Consider the following 25,955-nt stretch of genomic DNA (forward strand, 5'->3'; position numbering starts at 1 on the left):
TTAGCATTAAATTAAAGAGTCATCTATCTGTTTGGTAAAATGTAGTCTTCATAAATTCTAGCATGTCCAAAGCTAGGTAATGAGATGGAAAAGTAGGTCTCACATGTTACATTAATTTGTGAATTTTAACTTATGACGTATTAGCTTTACGGAATTTTCTTGCAGTTACAACACGACATTCAAAACACAGTGTTTATGTTTTGAAGTTGCCAGACTCTTTATGATTCTGGTTTAAAACAAAAATATTTGTATCACTGACATAGTGGCATGAGCCTATCTGGTCACCTATGACTTACTTCAGAATGTAGTTACACTGCATACTGTGAAATTGGAAAATCTGTTCTGTGTGTGTTCTAATGGATGTGACGGTCATTAAGTATATGAGTCTTCTGACGTTGTAATCAGATGTGATTCAGTCTGTTAAGTACCCATGAAACAACATCTGCTTCACAGAGTGACCTTCTGCTAAAGAATACTTAGCATCTATTAGTAGATCATAGTGCAGATCTGCCTTATTTGAAATGCACTAAACTAGAGTAGTCTACTGCTGTTCAGCAACTAGCTTGTAATAATTTATTGCAGTTAAATAAAGCTTAAAAAAACTCCATTAAATAATTATAGGGATTATACGCATTTCGAAAACCTTTGTGTTCTACTGAAATTACCCATTTAATTTCAGGGTTGGTTTGTTAAAAAAAGCTGAAATCTGAAGGCACATTAGGGGAGCTGTCAGATGCTGTTTTCTGTAGGTGTTAATAAAACCAGATGAAAAAAAAAATCTGAAACAAATTAAAACCAAAAGCAATTTTGCCATCTGTTGTATATTAATTAGAACTTTGTGTATCAAGGGTAAACTTGTTCTTAGAGAATGTCACTGAACACCCGCTTAATAGAATAATATGCAAATTTATTAGGTTATGGATTTATATGCAGTTTTTAATTCTAATTCATCTGCAGTGGATCCCCAAGAAATTGGTAGTGTGTATATACATACATATATATATAATGAGTTCGCTTTCTTTTTTTTTTTTTTTTTTCAGAGCAACCTGCAAACAATCAAGGCCAGTCTACCCTGCAGCCCTTGCCACCTTCCCATAAGCAGCACTCTGCACAGCATCACCCATCCATCACTTCTCTCAACAGAAACTCCCTGACCAATAGAAGGAACCAGAGTCCGGCCCCGCCGGCTGCTTTGCCCGCCGAGCTGCAAACCACACCCGAGTCCGTCCAGCTGCAGGACAGCTGGGTCCTTGGCAGTAATGTACCACTGGAAAGCAGGTAACATCTAAAATTTAAAAATAAGCTAGCCCAACCCTTTTCTCACCAAGAGAAATTTACTATACTTACATATTCTGGTGTGGTGTTTTGGGGTTTTGTTGTTGTTGTTGTGTTTTTTTTTCTTCTCTAAGAAGCAGTTCCAGATTGTTGTGATTTTTTTAGTTGCTGGGTCAGTGAATGTGCCCATTCTTTTCACACAGTTTGTTGCCTACAAGAGATGAGAATAAATTACTTCAGTGAAACTTTGCCTTACCACTGTTTGTTTTTTTCTTATCTACAAATTATCAGGCATGTGGAGAAAAGGACAGAGATGTAAAATGCTATTCTCAGTTGCATGTAGTTTGATTCAGTGGACATGTCTGGCATCTTCTTGGTTCTAGACTTCTGTACTTTCTCAGACTATATTTTGTTCATTACATCATATAATCATAGTGGAGCCCCACGTATAACACGTAAGCACAAATCAGATGACAATTTATTAAGGATATTGTAGTTTCTTGCAGTATGAGGGAGATAGGACCTACTCTCTAAAGTTCCTTGCAGGATTATTTCCTAAGACAATCCATTCATCCTGATACAGTTCTATTAGGAAATTTTTCCCTACAATGAACGGAAATCTCCATCCCTGAAACTTCCATCCTCTGACTGTAACCGTACAACTAGTAGTCTGCAGCTCTACAAAACAATTTTGCCCTCATTCATAGATGATGGCCCATGAGCTTCTCAGTCTTCTAGAGGCTTCAGCAGTTTAATGGTCCTTCTCTGTACACATAGCATAGTGTTTCATTGAGGTTCAAAGTTATGACTTCTCGCAAAGGCTGGCTGACAGGTGGTAGTCTGCTCATACAAAAGTATAGATCAGCAAAAGCTGTTTTGAGCTAATCCATTTCATTATTCAGGATCTCCTGGCATATAAAATTTCGCCTTCTTTCTTTGGACAGGAGCTTAACAGTCACTGTCTCCTTTGTAATTATGTATTGCACAACCAACTGTGGTGTCTTACCTTATTGGTCTTCTGTTGGCAGCTTTGCAGCGAGGTTCCCCCAACATTCCTCTTATTCTTTATTTCTTCTCTTCCCCAGAGTTTCCGTTAGGCTTGGAGAAAAAGAGTTATCACCATAGAAAAGCCAGAAAATAGAGAGCTCTTGACACCTTGAGAGACTGTCCCCCAAAATGTCCTGCCCTAGAGCTTATGGTTAACATTAGGATTTAAATTAGCTTCTGGGTGAAGAAAGTGTCTCACAATGAATACATTGCTATTTCTCACCATTAGGTGTATGGTCTCAACCCATTCTGCCTTGAGGATGAGCTAGCAGGAGGTCCTCACAGTTAGTTGTCAACAATAAAAGTCTTTCTGTGTTTTCTTTTACTCTTGACCTAAGAACAAGGTTCTAAAGAACTCTTATCTTTTTATCTAGATCAGCCACGAGTAGTTGAGTTTTATTGTTTATTTTGTATTATTGAACATTCTTCTGGGAGAAATTAGGAAGAGAAAGAACAGGAAAAATAGGCAAACAGCAGATTTCTCTTCACTTAAGACACAGAGTCATGTATACAGATTTTTTTTTCCTGAGGTTATTAGCACAGACCTAAATTTACCCAGTGTAATTAATTAGCACACACTGTACAACTAATCAACACCGATTCACTATTGTCATTTGGAAAAAATTTATTAGGAAAAAAGTAATTTTCCAGTTGAGTCATCAAATTGAATATGGATAATTGCATTGTAGTTGACAATAATTGTTTTGACAAATATTTATGAAATATGTCAAATTAAATCCTCAGAAACGTGTTTAATTTTAGTGATGTTATAAAACACAAAAGCCTCAAAAACTGTCAGTAGGAGAGTTATCATTCCATGAAACCATGTCTTACAGTGAATTTGGAATGATTTTGAGAAGAGTAAGATGTGTTCTCGTTATTCGTCTTATTGCACTGGAAATTTTGATTGATGGGACTCTAAAGAAAGAAAGTAGTTGGTTAGAAGAAAATCCACTGTAGCCATATGTGAAATTGTAGCTGGTTTCTCTATATTCAGACCATATAAGAAATCACTCCCATGGTGAGTAGTTACTGAGATTTTCTTCCATTTCAAAGTAATGCCATTAATGAATCATCAATGGAATTAATATTATATAGTTTTATGAGTTTCAGGGAGGAAATCAGCTGCTGATATGATCTCACTAATAAATATACAGAATAATTAATCTAAAAATTTGTTGTTATGCTAACAAATTTTAATCTGCAGTATAGTTTTGTTGTTTTCTCGTTATCCAAAGTTCACATCTTACAGTGTTGCTAATCAAAAGAAATGATATTTCAACTTGCAGTACTCAGTGAGTGAAGCTAAGCAGTGATGTGAAAATCTCACACTGTACTGACACAGTACTACTGTGGTTTCTTTAATAGTCTCACTTGGTTGGAACTCTGGAGGTGAAGAACCAGTCTTATTTATCATTGATTTTTCCTTTTTTAGTTAAGGTTCCCTATTGAGTATGATTCTCAGACTCAGTTTCAGCTATATTAACAACTTTATTCAGACTTGTGTCTGCCTTTAACTATTTTTTAATCTAGTGTATTGTTTCATCTTTGGCAATTATTTCAATTTTTATATATATATATACAGATTTTGCTAATTCTCCCTTTTTCTGAAACTGCCACTTAAAGGTTATAAGCTATGAAGTATCAAATTCAGTTACGCATAAATAAGAATCTCTATATTTTTCCCTTAGTTCCTCCCCCTTTTCTCTTTTCAGCACAAATTGATAGTAATTGGTTACAAAATGGCATGTAATAGCCCTTGAAAATCTCAGTGATTTGTAGGCTTACAGTTTATGTGAATTGCTGGAAAAGGCATAAAAGGATTTTCTACTTTGTCCTATATGTTTCAGTATAGCTATCATTTTGATTTATTCAAAAGCGTTCTTTTTCACCAGGCAGTTTCTTGCTTCCATAAAAATGTTTATTTCCTTTCTCTAATGAATTTAACATTTGCTCCTGCTGGAGACAATCAATATGATTGTGTACTGTACATTCCCACTCAGTGAATAGAATACTTCTGGTCTGTAATCTCCAGTGACTTTCAGATCTCCTAGAGTCACACTGAGATCCAAAAATGCCTTTGCACTTCATAAGCATCTCCTTATTATGTCATCATTTCCTATTAACAATCTGTCCCTATGTATAATACCAAGTGCTTGCTTACAATTTTCCTGAAAATTCCTTTTCTTTGAGCTCACTATTTGTTATACTTTGGATCATTCACTTTTAGGGCATTGGAGAGCCTATAGCTCGCCCTTTGTTTATTTTATACTTCAGCTGCTTCAGTATGTAATAATAGCTGCTACAAGAATACAGAGCAGCTGAGGAAACGCTTAGAATTGGCCCAGTACAGCAGCAGCACTTAAAGGTATGGTACAGTAACTCTCATTGAGAAGCCCTGTCCTTCAGCAACTGTAAAGTTAATTGCCTGCAGGTTCCTCATTTATATACGTGAATTAAGTAGCTTAGTAGTTACCTATTAGATGTTAACAAAACGGTTCATTTGCAGCCATTTAATAAAAGATTTATTAAAGTCTTGTTTTATTATGAAGCCTACTTTGGCATGGATAGTTCATTAGTTATGTTCCCGTAGCTTTTTACCTTCTAGTTCAGTAATGCTTTGCTAATTATTAATGTATGAAATTGCATATTAAATTGCCTCTTTATTAGTGCATTTTTTATTTCAATATTGAGATGTCTTGAGCCGCATTAATGTGAAATCAATTGTTAACATCGTTAAAAAATAGAATACCTAAACAGAGATATTGTTTACTGAACTAAGATATTATACTTTTTTCCCTTTTTATCTTCTTTAAAATGGTTGTAGGGAAGGTGAAAACAGTCATACACACACCGGGTCTGAGTCAGCCTTGCTGACGTGTGTCTGCATCCTATACGTGGTAGCTTTCCCGCCCCAGAGGAAACCTTTCCCAGCTGAAGAATTAACCTCCACCCACTTACTGATAACTAATAAACTACCATTAGTGAGGTAGTAAGTAGTGGAATCCTCCGTAATTAAAGATACAACTTCAAGTAAAATATGCCTGGGAAGGTAGCTTGATGACTAAGGTTGACTGACTGATGCTGATGCCAATGCTTTTGTTAAAGATAGCTTGGGGAGACACAAGGGTACCTGTGGGGAAAGGGAATATTACTGAATATGGAAAAGAGGTCCAAAAATGAAGAACCTAAGGTTACTGAACAAAAATTTCAAAATTGGACCTGGGCCAATGCTAGGAAATTCTTAGTTTCACCATCATCATTTATTTAAAAAAAACAAAAAGGGAAAGTCAACTTAAATTATATACTAATGAATAGTAAAAAATCACTTGGATTCTAAGTCTCTTAAAATATGGCATCTTTTATAACTTAGTATTTCTTAAAAGGACTGGGAAGGGATATTGTTTATTTGTGAGAATGGGAAGAAACATGAAGAGGGAGATACAATGTACAAGAATTTGCTGTGTGCTGTTAATATTTAAGGCCTATTTCAAGCCCTGGCTAAAAAAACCTTTGTCTCAGAGAGAGGAGGATAATTGAGGAAGCTATTGTAAGCTTAATTCAGTGCCTAAGCTCTGTGGTGACCATATAATTCATTATTAAAGCCAGTACACTTGCAGAGTGAGAAGGGGCCATATCAACAGTTACCCTGGAATTGCAGCATAAACTGATAGCTGTCCCAGGCAAAGAGGGACCTGTGATTACCATGCTAAGTTTTATTTCCAAGAGTAAAGTTAATTTTAAGTCCAAATTTTCTTATGCCTTAGATAAATAAGAATAAGAAATCAAACGAGAAAGGCAGGTTCAATGCAGGTAAGGCTCCAGACCTGAACATTTCTAATAGTTTCTATTGCTAACTTAGAGCAAATATTTAAACTTTTATTGACCCCCTTCACAGAAAAAGCTTCTATTGGCCTCCAAAATATGTAGCTCCTAAAATAATACATAAAATATTTGTCTTAATTTTCTTCTCACAGTTTCAAGAGAACACATCACAATATCAAGAGAACAAGAGGTAGCAGGCCAGACACGGTGGCTCACACCTGCAATCCCAGCACTTTGGGAGGCCGAGGCGGGTGGATCACCTGAGGTCAGGAGTTTGAGACCAGCCTGGCCAACATGGTGAAACCCCGTCCCTACGAAAAATACAAAAATTAGCCAGGCGGGGTGGTGGGCGCCTGTAATCTCAGCTACTTGGCAGGCTGAGGTGAGAGAATCTCTTGAACCCGGGAGGCAGAGGTTGCAGTGAGCCAAGATCGCACCACTGCACTCCAGCCTGGGTGAAAGATTGAAACTCCATCTCAAAAAAAAAAAAAAAAAATAGCGTATATAAAATGTGGTCCTGAATTTACTCAAAGAATAAACATCCCTGTGTCTCCAGCAGCATTACAGTTTGGGTTTCCAAAACCATTCTCTTAGGCTAAAGTAGAGGCTTAATTCTAGGAAAGTTTGAGATAAAGATTCAAAGATGGTTATTAAGATAAGTGAGAGTAAAAGCCTGATTTTTTAATGTGAGATTATTATTCACCACTTGTAATGCGGTAGCCTCAACTTGATTGTTTAGTGGGCATCGTGCCAATAATTAAAATGCGAAAGAAGGTTCTAGACCAATAGCTGCTCTCAAATGAAGGTCATTCTCAGGAGTCAGTATTGATATATATTCTAATTAAAACCTAGTGGATATAGTAGGGATACAAATCACAGTTTAGCGTCATGAGAAAAGCATATGCTTTGGAGACCTGGTTTTTAATCCTGCATCCACCATTTTCACTAACTATTTAAATGTGAGGTCACATATTTAAATGTGAGGTCACATATTTAAATGTGAGGTCAGTTTCCAGTGCAATAATAATACCTACTCAAAATGATTTATAAGTGTGAAATGAAATAAAGTAAGTAGAGCACGTGGCATATGCTAGGTGTTCCGTAAATGTTTTTAAAATAATTACTAAATGATAATAGCAGCCATTGTGAAGGGCACCTCATTGGTTAATACCTTTCATCATAAAGTAGCTCTCATCTCTCCAAACAATAAGAAAAGCATTTGTCTTAACCGGGATATTTTTGTCTAATTTATCTTTATGTGTTAGGTAGGCTAAACATAAAATTAAACCATGGTTAATTTTACTAGATTAAAATCTCTTAGTTTTCTCACTCTTCCCGTCGCTTAACAAAAAGTAGGTGGATTTTTGTAGGTAAGAACCCCAAGACTGTTAATTTTGTTCTTGAGAAGAAAAAAAAATCTTCAAATAATAATGAAAGGCAACTATTCATATCCTTGAAACATTTAATTAACTAAAGTAATAAATGTTTGGAATGAATCAATAAAAGCCTTCATAGATGCATTGTCTTCACATCACTCAGAAGTGAGACCCCAGTTTTATTTAAGGTATTGAATGCTTTAGAGTCTTTTGTGCGTGATAAAAGTACTATACAATAGAGTGGAAGTGTTATTTTGTTTAATTGAAGTGAACCAGTTTCTTTTTAATAGCAATTAAGACACCAAGAAAGTATGCATTAATCATTTGCTATAGGCCTTAAGTGATATTGAAAGCGTAATTTCAGTAAATTGCAAATACTGTATATTCTGATAATGTTTGGCTTTGGATAACCGTAATCTATATAAAATGTTCACACATGATCATCTTAATTTTCATGGTACCTATAGAAAATGAATTGTTAATTACTTCTAACACATTTTGAGTCCCACTTTTTTGAACGTGAACAGTGTAAAAGGTAATCTGTGCCTTTACTCTGGTCCTAGTCAGTGATTGCGATTAAGCCATTATCTTCATCTGAAAATGACCTGTCATTCTCAAGCACTTCTGTTCCTCTGGAGCAACTGTTTTGTGAGGCTTTTTAAAAATCCTCTTACCATTCACTAGTGTTGTCTGTAAAAGTATGTCTCAGTCCTCTTTACTTGTGTATGTGTATTTGTACATATGTGTGCATACATGTTTTATGTCTACGTGACATCATTGCTACCTGATTTTATTTTTTCCTGGAATCAATTTGTATTCAATTTTTTTAAAGATTTGTTTTATTGATTGACATTTTTTTGAGACGGGGCCTTGCTCTGTCACTCAGGCTAGAGTGCATTGGCACAATCACGGCTCCCAGCAGCCTTGACCTCCCATCTCCGGTTCAAGCAATCCCTTCTGCCTGAGCCTCCTGAGTAGCATGGACTACAGGTGTGGCACGGTGCCCAGATAATTTCTTGATATTTAATTATTATCATTTACTTATTTGTCTACTGGCTGCTTGGCGTTTATTTTCCACGAGGTGCAAGGTGAAAAGTTACAGGTGTCAGGAGAGCTCGCGTGCGCTGGGACAGTGAGGAGGGCTGTCTCCTTTTTGGTGTTAGCTGTGTTGATGGAAAAGAGGGCCCTGCTTGTCCGCTTGCTGCAGCCGCCCGGTCTGCAGGATCCGCGGGGGCGGGGAGGGGCTCTGGCGGCCTAGCGCCTCCGCAGGCCCGGGTTTGGGGGTGGCCGCTCGGGTTTGGGGGTGGCCGCTCAGTTCAGGGCTGGGACCCAGCACTGGCTTTGCTGGACAGGCCATCGGACTGCCTCCTGGGACGTCCCCAAGCCAGGCCACAGGCGGCCCTGCTGCAGGGGTCCTAGGAGGCCCCGGGTGCTCTACGGACCATAAAAATGCCATGGCCATGAAAGGAGCTCGCCCGCCAGTGACCTGGGTCAGCCAGGGGCTCGGGGCGGCTTCCCTATGGCACTCCGTGCTGCCTCAGGAGCTGCTGCTGGGAGTGGAACCCAGTGCAGGTAGTAGCCGTGGGTTGCCCCAAGCAAGAGGCTGGAGGAGCTGGAGGGTATGGCCCATGCTCTTGCTTACAGGCTGCTGGGACCTCAGTGGCAACTCTTGGGGATGGGGCTGGGGACGCTAGGCCAGGAACCATTTGCAGAGGAGCCTGCTGGGAGGCCACTCCACGATGGAAACGTGCACACGGTAACTTTTTAGTTTTTTAAGTTTTTGTAGAGAATGGGTCTGCTATGCAGTCTACCCACCTGGGCCTCCCAAAGTGCTGGTATTACAGGTGTGAACCACCACACCCAGCCTTAATTTTAAAACTGTGTTTTTCTCTGGAATTTCATTCTCTGGTTTCATCACCAATATACACCCTGTCAAAGATAATTGCATATCTTTTTCTGCATTCCTTTATTTTTTCCTGCACAGGCTTTTGCCTGCTTTCTTTCTCCACTAATTTCAAACCTGAGGTAAAATCTGTTTTCTATTACACCAGTCTGAGAACTCTTTCTTCCTATACCATAAGATTAAATTCTTAGACATGCAATTAACCAACTAAACTTAATCAGTTCTATTTGATAACCCCTCTGATTCTGCTGTAACCTTCTTTATGCTTTCTTAGCATCTCACTTCATATTCTGAACCACTTGAAATATTGCTACCAGAAATTGTACCAGTTACATCTCACAGTAATATAATATTGCTACCGTCGGGTCATGGTGTGTGGGGAGAAGCATTGGTTTGGGGACAGGCGGATCTGGATTAAAATCTCAACATCCTACTAGCTGTGTAACCTTGGTCAGGGAAATTACACATTCTTATCTTGTGTTTCCATAAAATGGGATTATAATACTTCACAAAGACTTTATAAGGGTTCATTAAGATGTCATGTAAAGTACCTAATGCTTCAGTTTCTTTGCTTTTTATTCTTTTCTTATGCTACGTGTTTAAAGGAAAAATAATTCATTTAATAACTACAAAGGTAAATTGACATCTACCAAGGAAAGAAAAATTTGATAAAATGCAATGACAGCTACCAAGAACTTACATGTTAATTAATTTTTGTGACAATTAGGTAGCTTTTTACCTTTGCAGATTTTTTGACAGTAAGAATAATCACTAAATCCTCAACTTAATTGACTTCCTAACAGAGATAAACTATGAAGTAAATATTTAAAAAGAGAATTTGTTTTAGAAAAAACAAATAACTGTGATAATACTTAACAGTGATAATATGGGAAAGCAATTCTCTGAGATAGTGGTGTGTTAGAGATAATTCATAAAATAAAGCCTGAATGCATTCATTCATTTATGCAGGAAATATTTGTTAGTCTTACAGTGTACCAGTATGAAAAACTCAAGCTTGTTACAAAGGACCTGTAGATGTTTTGCCTGCTTTTGAGAAAGATAGATTCTATGCCAGAGCAAATTTAAAATCATAAAGATTATCTGATCTGGCCAAGTGTGGTGGCTCATGCCTGTAATCCCAGCACTTTGGGAGGCTGAGGCAGGTGGATCACTTAAGGCCAGGAGTTCAAGGTCACCCTGGGCAACATGGTGAGACCCCACCTCTGACAAAAAAATTAAAAACCTAGCCAGGTTTGGTAGCGTGTGTGTGCCTATAGTCCTAGCTATTTGGGAAGCTGAAACAGGAGGATCACTTGAGCTCAGGCGCTCCAGGCTGCAATGAGCTATGATCGCATCATTGTCTCCCAGCCTAGGCAACAAAGTGAGACCCTCTCTCTATTTTTTTCTCCCAAAGAGCTGGGATTATAGGTGTGTGCCACCATGCCCAACTAATGTTACTTTTTTTTTTTTTTTTTTTTTTTTTTGAGGTAGGGTCTTACTCTGTTTCTCAGGCTGGAATGCACTGGTATGATCACAGCTCACTACAGCCTTGACCTCCTGGGCTCAAGCAGTACTCCCGCCTCAGCCTCCCGAGTAGCTGAGACCATAGGAGCATGTCACCATGCCCAGCTAATTTTTTATTTTTTTGTAGAGACAGGGTCTCTCGTTATGTTGAACAGGCTGGTCTCAAACTCCCGGGCTCATGTGATGCTCTCGCCTCAGCCTCCCAAATTGTTGTGATTATAGGCGTGAGCCATTACATCTGGCCTTATCTTCTTTTTAAGGCCCATTGAGATTTAGTAATTGGCCTGAGGTCACATGATTAGTTAGTGGCGATACTCAGCTAGATGACAGGCCTCCAAATGTAAGTTCATTACCTTTTCTTCTAGTAATGATCTCCAAAAAATTTTTTATTACATTTGACAGGAAAAAAACAAAACCTCAACCCCGAAATATGTGTATTTATTAAATTTTAAATTAGGCACATGTAGCAATTTACTAAGCTTGTGCCTGTTATCATACACAAATTAAAAATTGAATGGATAAACTAAAATAAACAATTTTACAGAATTTTATTTTATTTCCACTTATTAATTTAATGATGTTTTTAATTATTAAATATATTCATAATTGTTAAAGATAAGTGAACTTTATTTATTAAATACTAATCATACCATAAATATTTTTCAATTCTAACAATTACATAAACATTTGTGTTGAAATTTGGTTAATTTTTCTGATGCCTACTCTGATCATCTGGCAAGCTAATCAGTAGCTATTACATTTTCACCTTTTAAGTAAATAACAAAACCCACTAAAATATGAGTTAGCAGACTTTTAAGCAGTTTAGAAAATAAAAAATTGCTGTAGATGACATACATTTATTTTGCAGCAAAGTCATATATTGATGGGAGTATTTCCAAATGTAAATTTTCAAAATATTCTCTCAGAACTAGAATTTCTTTAGAGAAGCTATACTGTCTTTATCATTCTTGAATACTTCCTGTACTTGGAGGGACAGATTATTAATTTTTTCAAAAATATATTCTTGATAAGATACTTTTGACAGCCACTTGTCACCATAGAACAGGTCAGCAAAATTGAACTCTTCTACTTTTTGTATATTTAATTCATCTTTAAGGTGGAACCCTTTGGGTATTTTGCTGTGAGATACCTTGTTAACCTTTATATGGTTAAAAAAGATTTTCAGGCCAGGTGTGGTGGCTCACGCCCAAATTCCCAGCATTTTGGGAGGTGGAGATGGGCGGATCACCTGAAGTCAGGAGTTTGAGACCAGCCTGGCCAACACGGTGAAATCCCATCTCTACTAAAAATACAAAAAATTAGCCAGGCGTGGTGGCGGATGCCTATAATCTGAGCTACTGGGGAGGCTGAGGCAGGGGAATCCCTTGAACTTGGGAGGCGGAGGTTGCAATGAGCCAAGATTGCACCACTGCACTCCAGCCTACACAACAGAGTGAGACTCAGTCTCAAAAAAAAAAAAAAAAATTCAAGATTACACCACAACTCATCCCAAAACATTGTGCAGAATATTGTATTTACTTAAACACACACAGAGTTTCAGCAGAAAGTAAAAGGTGACAGCATCACTGTCAACTCCTCTTCTCCTTTTCTCAGGATCCTCAGGCATTGGAGACCCTTCCAACAGAAAGACTGAGTATAGGTTCCACTATCACCCGTGCATAAAATATTATAAAAGCTTAATATCTTTCTGATTTTTAGATAGGAGAAAAATACAAGTTTGATATGTAATTAAATAGAGTTTGAATACCTTCTTATCTCACTAGTTTGTTTTGCATATGAGTTAAAATGCATACCTGATACAGAGACTGTGTAAATTTGGAGACCAGAAAGACCTGGCTTTGCCTGCTCCTTCTAACCTTTGACAAGTTCAGTAAGTCTCAGTTTCCTCTTCTTTATAATACATACACGTGCGCGCACACACACACACACACACACACACACACACAGGGAATTTTGTGAAGTTAAAGTTTGATAATATTTTCTTGGCACATGGCAAATAGATAGATGTTCAGCTTCACTGAAGCCCTTTTCACTCTTTGAACTGATTGTTTTCTGCCTTGTTTTGTTTTGTCATCCATTTCTTGTTCACTGTCACATACACATCAGATTAGTGACTTACTAGAATGCCATCAACAACTCTCAACTCTTACCGCCGGAAATTCTTTTATTCTTCATAAACTTACAACTACCCCTGAAATTCTTCTCTTGATCTAGCTTACACTTCCTTTCTTGTATTTATAGAAAGAACTTTAGTGAACAATTTTAAGCATAGATGGCCGTCAACAATTAAATGAATTTATTAAATAGATGAAGCCTTGTCCAAGTAGCACATAGGAATTTTAACATGGTCTTTTTCATTTCCATTTAAATTTTAATATATTTAGGGTGTAATAACTGCCAACAATAGGTGTAATTGATATATTAAAACATGCAAGAATATAATACAGATTTGTACACTTGATGACATGGATACTTCCTTAAAGTAACCAAAATGTGAAACAAAGACTGTAAAGCTATTTTAGTCTGAATAATGGCTAAAAAATTTATTTTGTATATTTAGTCCTGTTGTTCAGTTCTTAACATTCCCAAACAAAACCTATAATGTGATTTAGTACTTGGTTGTAGACATGTGTAAGTTAAAATAAGTCATAATAGAAACACTTTGCTTCATTTTGTAGTCCTATACATTCAGTATAGCTGTAGTTATACTTAAATTTTATATAACTCTCCCATTTACTTAAGACTATGAGAAGTAAGTGTGAAAGATAGTAAAGAACTCACAAAAATATATTTCCGCCAGTCTTCTTAACACTCTCTAGAATTTTAGCTCCCAATTTTCAGAGCTTGGTTAACACACATAATGCTATACTTACTATGAACATGTTATCATACTCATTATAATTATAAATGGATACAAAGGCAATTGCCAAAATGTATAATTACTAATATACTCATATTGCACATTTTTATGTAAAATAGTAAAATCAGTTTTTGTCTGAAAGCATATTTTGTGCAATTACTAATAGGTCATATTAATTCAGGTAGCAGCAGTGAAATGTATCTTGTTTATAAGCTTTGCATTTAAGACATTTTTCTTGCAGGGATCACCTCCTAGTGTGAAAGTTTTCCAAAGATAATAGCACATCAATTCAAAAGTGTAATAGATTTGAGACCACAACACGCTATCAGCATGAAGAAGTAGTTTATCAGTCTCACTAACTCATGGTGTCACAGCTAGAATCATTACATATTTGTTCTTTTGTTTTCCCATCAAAATACATAGTTTACATTGTAATGTTGGTTGCTTATTTTCTTATTTGAAGTGTTTATTTTTAAAATACATACCAGAATTAATTTTTGGTAATAATAGAAGAGGCACTTTAGTGGGAATCTAAAATATTTTCTTTTTATAATTGCATAGTATACGTAGTATATTACTTCCTATAAAACATTTATCGTTAAATTTATAGTATTAATACCTTTATATTAGAAACAATCCATTTTGAACAAAATGGCCAATTTTTAGAAAATTCACACACACACACACACACACACACACATTTACTTATGTGCCTTTCCTAGAATCATCCTTTTCAAAAGTTAGCAGAAATCCAGTGATCAAAATTCAAGGAAAAATAATGAATTTTAGTTTATTACCGACTTACTATGAGTATGTTTTATTACTTATTACTTCTTAGCTGTGTCATCTTTTTAATCAAGCCTTGAGACAAGCCTTTTTATTTTTTCAATCTCATTTGCTCATTTTTATTTTTAGTTATAGCTTTTTTGTCAAGTATAAAGCTACTGCCAGTGGTCGCTGAAAAAGTTAATTAAAAAACTAGTCCTCCTAATACTTTTTACTTTCCTCATACCACTTAATTACTCTTTAAGTTCTCCTGCACACAGTCTCGAAAGCATGTTTTAAAATTATTTCTAAAGGTTGAAAGAAAACACTTTCTCTTTAACAATGAGAATTCAATGTGGAGTATTTTTTTCAATTACACTGGTTTTTTTGCTGCCTCCAACCTCACTAAGAATTCAGTTTCTTCACGTTGTTTCATAGATCCGAAGCTACCACTGCTGCAGCCTTTTTGAGAGTATGGCAGGGCGTCCACTGCATCCAGCACTGGGAGCATCATCTTAATTGTTACTACTTTGTCCTCAGCAGTTTCGAAGAAGAAGAGTTAGGGAAAAGGCATGTTTCTCAGAAAAAAAAAAAAAAATATATATATATATATATATATATATATATATATATATTTCTTTTTCTTCTCCAAATAGCAGATACGTAAAGTGAAAAGAGATTATATTTGTGTGTGTGTGTGTGTGTGCTTACACATTACATTTAAATATTTAGAATTGAGATTTTCAGAAGAATCTCTGGTAGTAGGTAAAGAGAATGATTAGAAGTAGCTCTTTTTTTAATAGAAATTTTCATACAGGTAATAAATTGAAACAAGGCTTTTAGAGGAAAAAAGAATATATAAAAACTACCCCAGCCAGAAAGGTTGAGAGTGGAGAAATAGTACTCTCTCTGTGAAGAAATTAGTGAAGCATTTTGGGAAGTTGTAAATGCCCGAGGTAAAGTATCAACTAGATTTACATGTGGCGCAGAAATCCAAGTATAGAGTCCCAAGAGAAAAGGAAAGAGAACCCCTTAGCCAAGGTACTTGTGAAATAAGATGAGTGCTGATGAGTGGTTTTAAAGCAAATGGAAATGTAGATATTATGAAACATAAAGAAGAGCCAAAAGGAAATAGATGCTGGTGTCTCATTTGGAGATGAAGTAAAAGCCAGTACACACGGTAGATACTTAAAAGTAGCAATGACATTAGAAAGGGTAAGGGAACTTATTAGGGAAAACTTAACTAATAGGTGAAGTTGAAAGAATTTTAAAAAGGGGATGTTGAATGTAAGAAAAAAAAGAGTGAGATGACATAAAGCAATGAAAAATGTTTAAGCCATTTGACTCTGAGATCCAGTGGATTGAGCGTTGTATAACTCATTTGTTCTAAATTGACTACTCGAAGTAAGCTACCAGCAGTGACTTTCTAAGCAAGAGTCTGAATTGATTTTCTGATTTGTTATACAATCTTGAAGGGAGACTTGAAGTTAAACTTAAGCTAAGAAACTAATATCCTAATACCTTACTGCAGTGATTCTCAGAGTGTGGTTCCTGGAGCAGCCCCATCAGTTGCTGGGGTCTCACCCCAGACCTACTGTTTTAACAAGCTCCCCAGGTTACTCTGATGTAAGCTAAAGTTTGAAACCTACCGCTTTAATGTATGGAATGGTCTCTCAGTTGCATTTCTGCTTATGTTGGTGTTCTGACTTTTACCACAGCAGTTCACAAGCCCTACCAAAACCGGCGCTTCCTTATCAGTCTTGTTGAACTTTTTTCGTGTAAAAGATAGGTAACTGCAGAACACCTTTTGCAAGTTTCTGCAGATGCTCATGTGGGTGGGCTTCTCCTGGAAGATTCCCAGCAGCCTCCGTAGTCTTTCAGTTCAGGAATCTTACAGAGCTTCTGAGGGCCAGCATCCTCAGCTGATGGAGAATTATTTCCAAATAGCTAGGCATTTGAGCAGAGTGAATAATTGTCCTAGATATCTCTGGATGTCTATTGAGAATCAGTTGCCAGAAGGTAAGGAAAATAAACAGGAACCCAGCCTTGAGTAAGAATGGGTAATTTTCTATAGGGGCTTTTTCTTTAGTTTTCTGTTTAATAGCTGCCAGAAATTTCCTATTCCTTTCATCATTCTCTAAAGCACATTATTTAAATAAACTAGTTTTTCAGCCTTTTAATTAGTTTTGAACACATTGCTAAATATACATTTAACAGATAATCCAGTTGGCTTTGGAACTTAAAATTCAGAATTTGGTAGTGAAAATCCTAAAGATTATGATAAAAACAGGTTTTAAGCATTCACAATGCATGGGTAATAGTTAATATCATCCTTCAGATACATTATTTCTTTCAAATACATACTGACAAATATGTTGGGCTGATTCTGTGATATTTAATAAATGCCCAATTAGAGACCACAAGGAATTAAATGAGTAATAATAGGCACTATGGAAGGTAACACACACTAACAATTAAGTGTTATATATTTTAACAGTACTTTTAAAGCATCTTATCTTAAAATGAACTCTAGGCAAATCATCCATTGTCTTGATATCATCAAGTGACTAAAACTATTTTGAACTCAGTAGTTAATTTTAGCCTTCATGTATTTCCAGGTAAATTTAATCCACAAGTGTGGGATTCATTTGCTTTAGATCTGAAAATGTCATTTTGGAAAAGTCGTTTGATGTTGAGGAAATCTTGCGAGACCTTTAATAAGCCTCTTAAATCCAGAAAGTTATATTTTGCCGAAAGGAGGAAGAACCTATACCTTAAAATTTCCTCAGCTCTTAAGTTAGAACTTTTGGATATTGAAAAGGTTGTAAATTTGGCCAAACATAGCCAGTCTTTCTTATTGACACATTGTCTTTGAAATCAAAACATCTAATTTGAAGAAAGCAATCTATATTCTAGATTACTTTTTATTGATTTACCTACATGTGTCAGTAGAAAGCAGGACATCAAGGGATTTTATTTAATCAGGTCACTTTTAGTTTAATGTAAATGATTCTCTTTGTCCAAGAAAGAGGAGGAAAGCATCAACATTTCCTGTGCAGTAGTGCCTTTCTCCCTATACGATATAATAGATGTTACTATACAAGATAAGTATTTTTCCAGGTGTCTGTATGTCACTAATAAAAGTTTCGACAGTGCCTCAGGGACAGAAGCTGAGCACTAACTACTACACTCTCTTTATCCTAATTATTTGCTTTGTTTGTTAATCTCTAAAAATGTTTTTAACACTGTATAAAACATTGAAGAAAACAAACTGTTTTCTATGAAGATAACTGCTTATGAAGTTAATCTAATTAGAATTTATTTCATTCAGTAGTTACACACTTTCTTTTTGATTTTTATTTTCTATGCTAATCTGCCATTGAGGAAATGACTCAAACCACTTTGAATAATGCTGTAACACATTTTCCAGGGATGCTTTTCAATTGGGTCCCTATAATTTCTAATTTATTAAACTGTATTCTTGATATTAAAGATAAAATGATTATATTAATCCCCTGAACAAAAGACCAGTATTAACACATTTTTCCTAGTGACTTCTATAAGCTTTCAATTTAATTATGTATTATGACTTATTTAATTTTGTTAGCATCTTCTAAAATGAGCTTTGATATATTAATATTATATATGATATAGAAAAGTACATTTAAATTTCCTTGATAATCTGATTATCTTGCCGCTAAAAATCTTATGATGGTAAGTTTTATGGTTATTACTTTGAAAGACAAAATCAATCAAAAGTGAACAGCTACTAAGGAACAAAGCATGCCTGCTAAGAGATGGGGTTAAAAAAAAAAAAGCAAAACAAATTATAAGAAGCAATTGTAAGTGGCCTGAGATAGGAGACAGAAGTTTTGACTGAACAAATATAGGTGATTCAGTATACTGTGCGGGTCCAAAATTTAAAACATGATGTTTCATTTGAAGGTAAAAAAAAATTTGAAATGAAAATGTTATTTTTACCTCTTCTTTGCCTCTGCTAAGCAGATTAAAAGAAGTTGAGGTATAAGAACACAGAACTTCTCTGCTCAGCAATAAAAGAAAAAGAAGAGAAAGAAATGCTATAAAGGAAAGACTGCAGGATCCCCCGACAGGTTGACTACTCGGGGGTGGGGGTTGGGGAGCAGGAAAGAAGAGTAATTAAAAATTACCCAAAATCTGGCAGTTAGAGAGACTTAAAAGACAGAGTTACTAAACAGTGACCTAGAAGGCAGGGATGGGGACAGCAAAAAAGATGAGGAAATTCAGTCAATTTGCAACGTGACCCATAGAGGTATACATCATGGAATGGGTTAAAAATAGGAGCTAGAAGGCTGGGTGTGGTGGCTCATACCTGTAATCCCAACACTTTGGGAGGCCAAGGCAAGCAGATCACGAGGTCAGGAGATCAAGACCATCCTGGCCAACATGGCGAAACCCTGTCTCTACTAAAAATACAAAAAAAAATTAGCTGGGCGTGGTGGCACGCACCTGTAGTCACAGCTACTTGGGAGGCTGAGGCAGGAAAATCGCTTGAACCTGGGAGGCGGAGATTTCAGTGAGTGAGCTGAGATCACACCACTGCACTCCAGCCTGGCGACAGAGCAAGTCTCCGTCTCAAAAAAAAAAAAAAAAAAAAAAAAAAATAGAAGCTAGGTTAGAGGTAGAAGCTAACATCAGAAGGTTACTCTAAAGCCAGATCAACAAAGAAACAAATCTTTCAACTTAAGACAACATAAGAGCAACTATTAATTATGCTTAACGTAGGGTCATCCTTCCTATATATGTTTTAGTTTCTACATAGCATTACAAGTTAATGACACAATGCAGTTCCACCGTTCTTGTCTTCTTGTTGTTGTTGTTAAATAGAATCCCCCTCAAGATTCCAGAGCCACAAAGCAACTGTTAGTGTTCAGTGACCTTCTGCACCAGCTGTCTTTTGGGCTTTGAAATTGATTTTCCTCATCTCAGTCTCTGATAGTCTCTCTTCAAGTGTGTCTCTCTAGCTCGTCACCAGAGTGGAAACAGTGGCACAGATAGCTGAGGAGCTGGAGGCAGGCTCCGTGCAGGGCATCATTAGAGACGTCAGAACAAAAGGTGTGCTCTGTGTTAAAAAGAAGCCGCCGCGGCTGCTGCTTTATTGCTGAATACAATGGGGAATATTCTCACAGGTTCACTTTTTTTCATTCCCAAATATGGTCTGAGAAGTAAAGAAAATTTCTGCCTTTATTCTACAAACCTCATGTGGATGCCAGGTCAAAAGCATATGTTTTTGATAGCAATTTTTGCAGAATTTTTTATGTGCGAGAAGCATATTCCCAAAGCTGTATGACTTGGCAGAGTCACAGGATGGGAAGAGACTAATGACACACAAAAATGTGTGCTTTATAGAGAATTAGGTGGTGATAATTTCCTTGTGCGGAAACTCACTGTCTACTCTCCGTATGGCTGAATTTCAGTATTCCATTCCTTCGTTAAATATTTGTAGAGTCCTGAACATAAAGTAACCATTGTGTTGGACCTTGAGAACGGGTAAAAAGAAGTCCTTGGGCTTAAAGACACATTAATCCCAATATACACTTTGGCAGTGTTTGATATAGTGCAATGAGAGAGCCATTGTTGCCCTTGGAAAGAGGGTGTCCTTTCTGAACCCCAAAACTAACAGAGTCCTACGAAATCTGAGACCAAATATTCTCTGCTATAGAAAATATGCTGACATAGATCATAGTAATGTCTAAGAGATTTTTACATGTATATTTTCACATATCTATTTTGAGGCCTAATTTTACCTGAAGGAATCAGTCTGCACAAAATGACACCATTTGTTTCTAAGTAGTTTCAAAATACATCAATTTAAACAATCTTTACTAATTCTTTCTTTACTTACATGCTAGAAAGTGACCTGAAAATATTGAAGACTGGTGATTTTATTTTTTGATTGATTGACTGATTTTTGAGACAGGGTCTTGCTCTGTTGCCCAGGCTGTAGTACAGTGGTGCAATCACAGCTCACTGCAGCCTCAAACTTCTGGGCTTAAGCATTCCTCCTGCCTCAGCCTCCTGAGTAGCTGGGGCTACAGGTGCATGGCACCATGCTAGGCTGATTTTTTAAAAAGTTTTTATCATGCCTGTAATCCCAGCACTTTGGGAGGCCAAGGCGGGCGGATCACCTGAGGTCAGGAGATCAAGACCATCCTGGCTAACAGTGAAACCTCGTGTCTACTGAAAACACAAAAAATTAGCAGGACATGGTGGCGGGCGCCTGTAGTCCCAGCCACTCGGGAGGCTGAGGCAGGAGAATGGCGTGAACTCAGGAGGCAGAGCTTGCAGTGAGCCGAGGTCGCACCACTGCACTCCAGCCTGGACAACAGAGCGAGACTCCGTCTAAAAAGAAAAAAGATTTAGTAGAGATGAGGTCCCACTGTATTGCCCAGGCTGGTCTTGAACTCCTAGGCTCAAGCAATCCTCCTGCCTCATTGTTTTAAAATATAGTGCACAGGTGATTTGGCTTCTCTTCCCATGTTTTATAACATTTCTGTATTTATTATGCACATACATCACCAAGGCCCCAATCTGATATACACAATCAGATTTAAATCTCAAAAGTACCTCTCCTCTGTGACTAATCTCAGTACAGTACAGGTCCCAATCTGAGGAGGGGTACTTCTGAGATTTAAAGTCAGTGGCTGGCCAGGCATGGTGGCTCATGCCTGTAATCCCAGCACTTTGGGAGGCCAAGGCAGGAAGATTGCTTAAGGCTAGGAGATTGAGATCAGCCTGGACAACATAGGGAGACTGGATGTGGTGGTGCACACGCTGTAGTCCAGGCTACTCAGGAGGCTAAGGAAGGAGGATTACTTGGGGCTGGGAGGTCAAGGCTCCAGTGAGCTGTCTTCACATCACTGTGCTCCAGCCTGAGCAGCTGGAGTAATGTTAGAACAAATAACAAAATATACAATCACAAAGATGTGATTTTAGAGTATTACATCTTTGTTTTGAACAATATCTCAAAGTTACATTTTCTTCTAAGAAAAATAATAATTGCAGCGGGGCATGGTGGCTCATGCCTGTAATCCCAGCACTTTGGGAGGCCAAGGCGGGCAGATCACCTAGATCAGGAGTTCGAGACCAGCCTGGCCAACATGATGAAACCTCATCTCTACTAAAAATACAGAAATTACCTGGCATGGTGGCACATGCCTTTAATCCCAGCTACTCAGGAGGCTGAGGCTCCTCCCAGGAGGCGGAGTTTGCAGTGAGCCTAGATCACACCACTTCACTCCAGCCTAGATGACAAGAGCAAAACTCTATCGCAAAAAAAAGAAAAAGAATAATTTCATAGCAACTCAAGCCCTTGCCAAGACTGGTGATCTAATGATCTACTGATGTCTCAAATTTTGGAAATTTAAACAGAGGTGTCTGATTTGAAGTCAGCATCTATCAAACTTACTGTCTCTCACATAGTACATATTCACGTTTTTAGTCTTGAGGCTAAGTTCATAATCTCGAGAGTCCCATAGGTTCAGATTCAAATCCTATCTCCCCCGGAGAAACATCGTACTTTGAATAAAGCTAAAACACATATCCCAGGCTTGCTTTTTGGTTTTTATAATTTCCAACGTTATTTATTGCTATTTTATATATTTTATGATTTCATTCCTTTATTAGCTGTGGCTTCTTGGCCAAGGTACTTAACTTTTTGAGGCTCACTTTTCCTCATCTACATAATAGTCACCATTTTATTTATTTTACACATATTTATTGAACACCTATAACATGCCAAGAACTTTTTAAGTCCTGTTAATACAGAGGTGAATAGGACTTCATAAAGTTTACATTCTAATGGGAGAAGACAAACGATAGATTTGTGGAGTGAATGTATCATTCATAGTCCATCAATATAGTACGTTAGAAATACAGCTTTTTTAAATATTTGTTTATGTTTTTTATTTTTATTTTTTTAGACAGAGTCTTTTTTTTTTTTTTTTTTCTTTTTGAGACAGAGTCTTGCTCCACTGCCCAGGCTGGAGTGCAGTGGCGAGATCTCTGCTCACTGTAAGCTCTGCCTCCCGGGTTCACACCATTCTCCTGCCTCAGCCTCCCGAGTAGCTGGGACTACAGGCGACCGCCACTGCGCCCGGCTAATTTTCTTTGTATTTTTAGTAGAGATGGGGTTTCACTGTATTAGCCAGGATGGTCTCTATCTCCTGACCTCGTGATCCGCCTGCCCCGGCCTCCCAAAGTGCTGGGATTACAGGCGTGAGCCACCGCGCCCGGCCGTATTTCTTGAGACAGACTCTTATGTGTCGCCAGGCTGGAATGCAGTGGTGTGGTCTCGGCTCACTGCAACCTCCATCTCCTGGGTTCAAGCAATTCTCTCCCAGCCTCCCTAGTAGCTGGGATTACAGGCCCCCACCATCACATCTGGCTAATTTTTTGTATTTTGTTTGTTTGTTTGTTTTTAGTAGAGATGGGGTTTCACTGTGTTGGCCAGGCTGGTCTTGAACTCCTGACCTTGTGATCCACCCGCTGCGGCCTTCCAAAGTGCTGGGATTACAGGTGTGAGCCACCGCACCCGGCCCGTTTATGTTTTATTTTAAGCCTCATTCCTAGAATCTTCTCTTCAGGTAGTTTGGGTCCCTCCCTCCCCTACCCCAGCTCTTCCATGATGCTCTGAGCACAGCAGGGAGCTTCTGGTGTTACACTCTTCTCCACTAAGATATCTAGTTTTCATGCTTTCTGTCTATTCGTAATCCTCCTGATATTGCTTCGTTCCTATCCGCGAGACCCCTGCTTGTCCAGTGGCACTCTCTGCCGTCTCTTTGCTACTCTTGCAGCCATAGAAGTAATTCCACTTCTTAGAAATTATGCTCAGGCACAGGAATCTCGGCGAGGCTCCCCAGCTGCATCGCCTGGATGCTTCATGTGTTTATTTCTCTTTGAGATCCTGTTATCACCTCCGTTCTCTGTCTGAGATGTAAGGCACAGGTTTCCTCTGCTCTCAGGCCTCTTGGATATACGCCGTGGTCTCTGCTTCTCCAGGACTCATGCAGGGAGGCCAGGAGCAGGGCCTTCATCCCTGGGACACGGTACATCTTCAGCCGTTCTTCTCTTTCTCTCTTCCTAGCCCTTAATAAAATGAAATATTTTTTCTAGTCTAAGGGGAATCTTTATTTTCTAAATTCGGTTTCTTTCTGACATTTTGGGTATATCCCAAAGCCTCTCCATTTCCACTTTCCCCCAGAGGGTTTTCATGGGACCAAAGGCTAAGGTAAGGGACTACGTCGTTGGCCATGGGCCTGCAAACCTGTCGCTACCTGAGTGTTGCGTGTTTCTGTCCACACAGCTTTGCCAGGTAGCTCTCTCTGCTATTTCTGTCCCCTCGAGCATGGCATGGAAGTAGTAGAAAGAGCCTCAGCCTTCCTTGGAGTCTTGCCACTTCCCCAGGATGCCACCCACAAAGCAGAAGGCAGGCTTCTCTCCCTGGACCCTGTTGCTCCTCTGCTGTTACCAGCTCCCCTCAGGTTCTCCACCTGCTCCCAGCGTGGACATATTCCCCTTTCTGGAGGGAAGCCCTTTCTCCCCTCACACCATGTTTCCCCCCAGTCCACTCTATTTCACTCAGCAGTCTGGGCTTTAGAAAACCAGTAAGAGACTCAAGCTATTTCTTCCTTCATCTTATTTCATTTCTTCTGGAGGCAATGAAATAAAACTAGAATGAGAGGATTGAGGCAGAGAAAACACAGAAAGGGAAAAAAGTCAGGAGGAAAAAACATGCTTTCAATAGTACTTCAGAAACTTGATTTACCGCACAAATAAGTAACAAGATCACTGATTGTAATAAGCACTTTGAAGAAAATGATAATACATGGTAATACTATGGAGAGTAGAGGGAACAGGGCTTTGGATCGGGTGGTCAGGTAGTAACATCTGAGCTGAGACTTGGAGGATGAAGCCTGAAAATACAAATAGTCATTTTATTCTTCACCGCATTATGGTGAAAATTGTAATGAAACAACAATACAGTGCTTAGTAGGTACTCAGGAAATGGCAGTTATCATTATTGTTGTTAATGAAGCCGATAGAATGGACACCTAGCTCAGGTCCATCGGTGATACCAGGAGGGTTCATCCAAAACTGAGCTGATGCCAAAGCCCACACTTGTAGCACGGGTCCCCGACCACTGGGCTGTGGACCGGTACAGATCTGCGGCCTGTTAGGAACTGGGCCACACAGCAGGAGGTGAGTGGCAGTCGGGGGAGGGAGCATTACTGCCTGAGCTCCGCCTCCTGTTAGATCAGAGATAGCATTAGATTCTCACAGGAGCACAAACCCTGTTGTGAACTGCCCATGCAAGGGATCGAGGTTGTGCGAGAATCTAATGCTCGATGATCTGAGGTGGAACAGTTTCACCCCAAAACCATCCTCTCCACCCCGCTATTCCTGGTCCAGGGAAAAATTGTCTTCCACGAAACCGGTCCCTGGTGCCAAAAACGTTGGGGACCACTGCAGTAAAGTAAGCGAATTGTCCCACAGTCATAGGAAATGTCAGTCCTTTTCCTATACTTGGCAAAGATGATCATTTGGCCCTGTGAAATGCATACACCAGTGTTTGCCAGGACTTTTTAGGGTGGAACTTCCGGAAGATAATAATAGGATCTCTGTCCAATTACATGGATCTGTCCAAGCTTCACAAGAGGCATGCTTTGCACCCTTTAGGCTGCCTTTTAAATCCTCTCCAGTGGCGTTGAGGGAATAGGCTGTTTCTATGGGCTTCTGAGCCTCCTGCTCACTCTTCATGTGTAATCCTGAAAAGAGTGAGAATCTAGATCTGGGCCAACATGACTCACAGGCCAGATCCAGCCCTGTTCCTTACTTTTTTGTACTGCTTGTGAGCAGAGAATGGTTTTCACATCTTTAAATAATTGACAACATGAAAAGAAAAGAAGATTTCATGACATGGGAAAATTCTATAAAGTTGAAATTTCAATGTCTACAAAAAAATGTTATTGGAACAGAGCCAGAGTTAAACATGTATGCATCGTCTATGGCAGCTTCCACGATGGAACAGCAGAGTTCAGTGATATCGCTGGAAAAGCCTAAAATATTTACTCTGTGGTCCCTTACAGCAAAAGTTTGCTGATGCCTGATCTAAATGATATAGTCCATCTTCTTATCCAGACTACATGCCAGTGTGAAATTGCCAGTATCAAATTTGTAAACCAGGGAATTAATTTTGTACACATGCGTTTTGATGATGTTACATTTTGAATTGGCATTTAAAATCTTCAAATTATACTTTTTTGGTCTTTTGAATAGAGACTGTGATATGTGATTTTGAGCAAAATAATAAATAGCTAAT

At 38.2% G+C, this 25,955-nt stretch overlaps 1 protein-coding gene across 30 annotated transcripts in view; it reads left to right on the forward strand.

The window, feature by feature from the left end:
* TENM3 (teneurin transmembrane protein 3) overlaps positions 1–25,955 on the forward strand; it is a 2,759,728-nt gene that overhangs the window by 2,552,752 nt on the left and 181,021 nt on the right. For all 30 annotated transcript variants that reach the window (XM_054553580.2, XM_054553583.2, XM_054553584.2 and 27 more), the window contains one exon: positions 1,041–1,278. In XM_054553580.2, coding sequence (XP_054409555.1) covers positions 1,041–1,278 — 238 coding nt within the window. The remainder of the gene's footprint in view (positions 1–1,040; positions 1,279–25,955) is intronic.

The sequence above is a fragment of the Pongo abelii genome, chromosome 3 (assembly GCF_028885655.2).
Source record: "Pongo abelii isolate AG06213 chromosome 3, NHGRI_mPonAbe1-v2.0_pri, whole genome shotgun sequence".
NCBI classification, from domain to species: domain Eukaryota; kingdom Metazoa; phylum Chordata; class Mammalia; order Primates; family Hominidae; genus Pongo; species Pongo abelii.